At 50.0% G+C, this 4773-nt stretch overlaps 1 protein-coding gene across 1 annotated transcript; it reads left to right on the forward strand.

Annotated features, from left to right (window-relative positions):
• The first annotated feature begins 3230 nt into the window (after window positions 1-3230).
• On the forward strand, window positions 3231-4484 carry RNF186 (ring finger protein 186). The gene has a single exon (XM_010957441.3). The coding sequence runs from the start codon at window positions 3420-3422 to the stop codon at window positions 4098-4100; it is 681 nt and encodes a 226-aa protein (XP_010955743.1). The 5' UTR covers window positions 3231-3419; the 3' UTR covers window positions 4101-4484.
• The last annotated feature ends 289 nt before the right edge of the window (window positions 4485-4773 follow it).

Raw genomic sequence — 4773 nt, forward strand, 5'->3', positions numbered from 1 at the left:
CTGAAGTAGTCACCCACAATTTCCTATAGTATTATTGTCTCCATTTTATCAAATGGAAGAGCAAACTTCAGTGAAGTTGAAAAGACTTGCCTAAGGTCACACAGCTAGTAAAGTAACAGAAGCTGGATGTCTAAACTACGAAGCCAGTGCAGACGATGGTTAAACCAAAGCACCTTTAAGAAACAAAGTAGTTCCCCAGCCAAGATGGTAGGATGCAGGCAACACAAAGGAACACTCTGTTAAACGCAATCGTTTCTCAGGAAATGGAACTTTTTCAAAGGAATTTTCACGTTTTACTTTACATATTTCTGTAAGATTTGGGTTGTTATAACCAATATGTATTTTCCTAATGGTTATGGTTGTTGCCCAACAACATCAAACGGTTATTCTTTATATACTAACCCCAAATAACTTCCCATGGATTTCCCCTATTCATCTATTGCTGTGTTACACAGATGTCTTTCCCTTGAGATGGACAAAAATCCACCTCAAGCTGGCTTAAAAATAAGCCAGCTTTATTTTCACAGGTTGCTATAACCCCCCCCCCAAAAAAAATCCAAAGAGTTCTGGCTTCAGGTATAGCTGGATCCAGGCATTCAGTGTCATTGGACCTTTTTCTGACTCTTTTCTCATCTTCCTTTTGTGCTACACATTGTGGTCTTGGCAGTACAAGGATTCCATCCTCTAGCCTGGAAACCCAGCAGGTAGAGAAACCTGTCAGTAGTTGCAACAGAAGTCCCAGAGTTGAATCGCATTGGTTTGGCTTAGATCACATAATCCATGTCTGAACCAGTTCTTACAGCCAGTGGGGTGGAATACACTGATGGGTCTGTCCTGAATCACATCGCCTCTCCCCTTCCATGGAGCTGGGAACCACACAGAATGACAGTGGCGAGCAGTAGTCAACTAAGAGGAAAACAGGTAGCTGTCAAAAGAGAAATGGATGCTGGGCATGGGGAGAAAACATGCCCAGTGCAAAATCTGAGGCCTCCTTCAGCTTGATCTGAGGAAAAAACAATGGAAAGAAATAATTGATTGTCAAGCTGAAGGCTAAAGAGAAGAGATGTGGTGGCGAGGGTGGAGGGTGGGGAACTAGATTCAGAGACAGAGGGCCCAGGGGGCAGGTGAAGCAAGAGAACAAAGCCTGTTCCTTGGAGTAGGGGAAGGGGCTGAATCAGAAGAGCTAGATTTTGGGGACCTCAGCAGGTAACAGGGGCAGCAAAGGATGGCATGGCCTCCTTCCAGATTCGGCGCGGCCTTGGCATAATTTCGAGGAAGTGGATTGTGCCACCCCGCCCTCTTACATTCAGGACAAGGTGAGAGAGTCCCATTTTCTTTTCTTTTCTCTTTTTATTTGTTATTGAGGTGTAGTTGATTTACAATGTTAGTTTCAGGTGTATAACAAAGCAATTCATTTATACATATACATACATTTTTTTCAGATTATTTTCCATTATATGTTGTTATAAGAAATTGGATACAGTTCCCCATGCTATACAGTAGGTCCTTGCTGTTTATCTATTTTATATACAGTAACATGTATCTATTGTCCCAAACTTCTAATATATCCCTCCCCGCCATTCCCCTTTGGTAACTATAGTTTGTTTTCTATGTCCATGAGTCTATTTTTGGTTTGTAAATAGAATTTGTATCATCTTTTTTAAGATCCCACATATAAGTGATATCATATGGTATTTGTCTTTCTGTCTGACTTACTTCACTTAGTATGATCATCTCTAGGTCCATCCATGTTGCTGCAAATGGCACTATTTCAATTTTTTCTATGGCCGAGTAGTATTCCATTGTGTGTGTGTGTATATACACACCACATCTTCTTTATCCAGTCATTGATGGGCATTTAGATTGGTTCCATGTGTTGGCTATTATAAATAGTGCTGCTATGAATATTGAGGTGCATCTGTCTTTTCAGATTGTAGTTTTCTCCAGATATACGCCCAGGAGTAGGGTTGATGGATCATAGGGTAAGTCTATTTTTAGTTTTTTAAGGAACCTCCAGATTGTTTTCCATAGTGGCTGCACCAATTTATATTCCCACCAACGGCGTAGAAGTTTCCTTTTTCTCCCACCCTCTCCAGTGTTTATTATTTGTAGACTTTTTAATGATGGCCGTTCTTACTGGTGGGGAATCACATTTTCTTAACCACCATGCTGCATCTGTCTGTCCGTCCCACATAAGTGCTGTTAGCTTGAGTCAGCTGCCCGAAGGCCAGTTCCCTCACGCCAACTGACGAGGTTGAGCTTCTGGACTCATGGGGCTGGGACCCGACTTTGGACGCTGGTAGATTCTACGGGTCCTGCCTCCACAGAAGGCCCCTTGGCAGGCAGCCAGCAGGCCTGCCCTGACCACACCCTGCCTTTGCTGCCAAGCCTCGGCCATGCCTTCCTTCCAGGGTTGGGCCAGGATGCAGGGAGACGCAGGTGAGGACTCAATCATGGGGCCCGGCTCCCAGCAGGCCCAGATACACGGGAGCTGTTTTTATTACTACTGGGTATGCGGTGTGCCCAGCACACAACATAGGGCACCTGTCATTAGATCTGTGCAGTGCACAGCAGGGTAGCAGTGAGAAGCTGGTGAATCAGGCGTGGTTAATCCAACTGTTGTGACTATAAAGGAACTGACGGCAGCAGCAGATGCTAAATACCCATGGACGCTTTGGGCTTCCCCATGTTTGCCTGGGCTTTCTTTCCCCCTGCTACTCAAAACACTTTTTCCATCACTTCTGTCTGCTTTTTTTCCATCACTTCTGTCTGCTTCACCAGGCCACCTGCTTGCAAATGTACTTAAAGCACAAATAAACTTTTTCCCCCACGGATCCTGACATCCAGAAGGTTTGGTCTGAGACCTGCCTGTGGCATGTTTCTCAAAGCACGGTCCCCTGGTCCACCTGTGTCAGAATCACGGTGATGTCTGTTACCTGTGCAGATTCCGAGACCCCACACAGACCTTGCTGAATCTCTGTGTCTGGGTTTGGGACCTAGAAATCTGCATTTTTAAAGGCTTCTGAGGTGGGGTGGGGGGATGGGTGTTTGCACTCCAAAGCTCAGAAGCCACCATCCTGTGGGCACCCGGCCCCAACAGGAAAATCCTGATTCGCGCACTGGCCCTGCCCCTTTGGCCCTCCTATCAGGCAATTCAAAGTCTCCAGACCCGCGAGTTACTGATTAACCTTAGGTTTCAAGGAAAGAAATAATAATAACTGAAAGGACAATGTTAGCCAAGAAGCAAGCTGAGCAGCCCTAGGAGAGTGGTGCCAGACGGCTGGTGGCAAGAAGGAAGAGGAGGCTGGAGACGCCCAGCTTGAGGTCAGGCCACATCCAGGTCCCAGCCACACAGGTCGAAAGTCCCCGTCAATGCCCAGGCCCTGATCTGCCACATCCCAGGGGCTCCCGTGCCCAGAATGGCCTGCCCTGAGTTCCCGCAGCAGCCCCAGCTCATCTCCAAAGGAGCCCCCACCTCCAGCACCGTGGGCTCTGCGGGGGGTCATCGCGACTCCGTGGACAGAGACCTGGAATGCCTGGTGTGCCGGGAGCCCTACGGCAGCACCCGGCTGCCCAAGCTGCTGGGCTGCCGGCACTCCTTCTGTGCCGTCTGCCTGAAGCTGCTGCTGTGCGTGCAGGACGGCACCTGGTCCGTCACCTGCCCGCTGTGCCGCAAGGCCACCGCCGTGCCCGGGGGCCTCATCTGCAGCCTGCGTGACCAGGAGGCCGTGCTGGGGCGGCTGGCCCGGCCAGGCCAGGAGGTACAGCTCTGTCCTCAGGGGCTGGCGGGTCCTGCCACCTCGACAGTGGGGCCGCCGAGCTTAGCAGAAGAGGAGGAGCAGGATGCGGTGAGTGCCAACCGTGTGGCAGCCCGGCGCCTGGTGGCACACCTGCTGCTACTGGTCTTGCTCATCATCCTCATCCTGCCCGTCATCTACCCAGGCGTCATCCGGTGGGTGCTCAGCCTCATCGTCACCCTGGCCCTGCTGTTGTCCGTCCTTTTCTGCTGTCACTCCCGCAGCCAGGGCAGCTGCTGGCCCTCCCCCAGGACTCTCTTCTGCAGAGAACAGAAGCACAATGAGATCTCTTCCATCGCCTGAGCTCCGATCAGGCAGTCAGGGTTGGGCTTCAACTTCTGCCTCTGCCGCCCATTCACTGTCACACTGAACAGGGTCAGGGGCTACACATAAGACTGGCTCCCTTCAGAGATTAAATGGCAGCTGGACGCAAGCCGAAGCCAGAATGGCTGTCTTGGGTCAGGAGCTGTGTGCTTGGACAATAGACTTGTGCCTGCCTGCCCAGGGTGCAGCACAGCTGAGCTGTTTGGGGATGGGGAGGAGGCGCAGACCACTTGAACGCTACATGGGGGGCTCCTGTTTCTCTTATTCCAATGCTCCTGGTTTTTCTTTCTATATCCTGATGAAAGTATTGCAGGTATTGATGTTATTGCTGAATAAATAGAACCAGAATTCCTTTTTTCACAATTTATGTGTCTGGTCTTTTCTCTTGCTTTGGTTTGGTTTGGTTTTGTGTGTTGGGGGCCGTTTTTTTATCCTTCCAGCTGTTCTGCATTTTTCCTCCTGGGAAGTCAGAGCGGAAAGAAAGTCCTCTCCTGCTCCCCGCTGGTGCTGCTCATCCCATGCGCATCCCACCTCACCAAAGGTCCTGGTGACTTGGGTCTCCCATTGAGCTGCCCGCAGGGACGGGGTGGGGAACTGGTGTGGAGTGGTACTTCTGGCGCTGGCGAGAGGCCCACCTTTGGCTGGCCGAGTT

The sequence above is a fragment of the Camelus bactrianus genome, chromosome 13, assembly GCF_048773025.1.
Source record: "Camelus bactrianus isolate YW-2024 breed Bactrian camel chromosome 13, ASM4877302v1, whole genome shotgun sequence".
NCBI lineage: Eukaryota > Metazoa > Chordata > Mammalia > Artiodactyla > Camelidae > Camelus > Camelus bactrianus.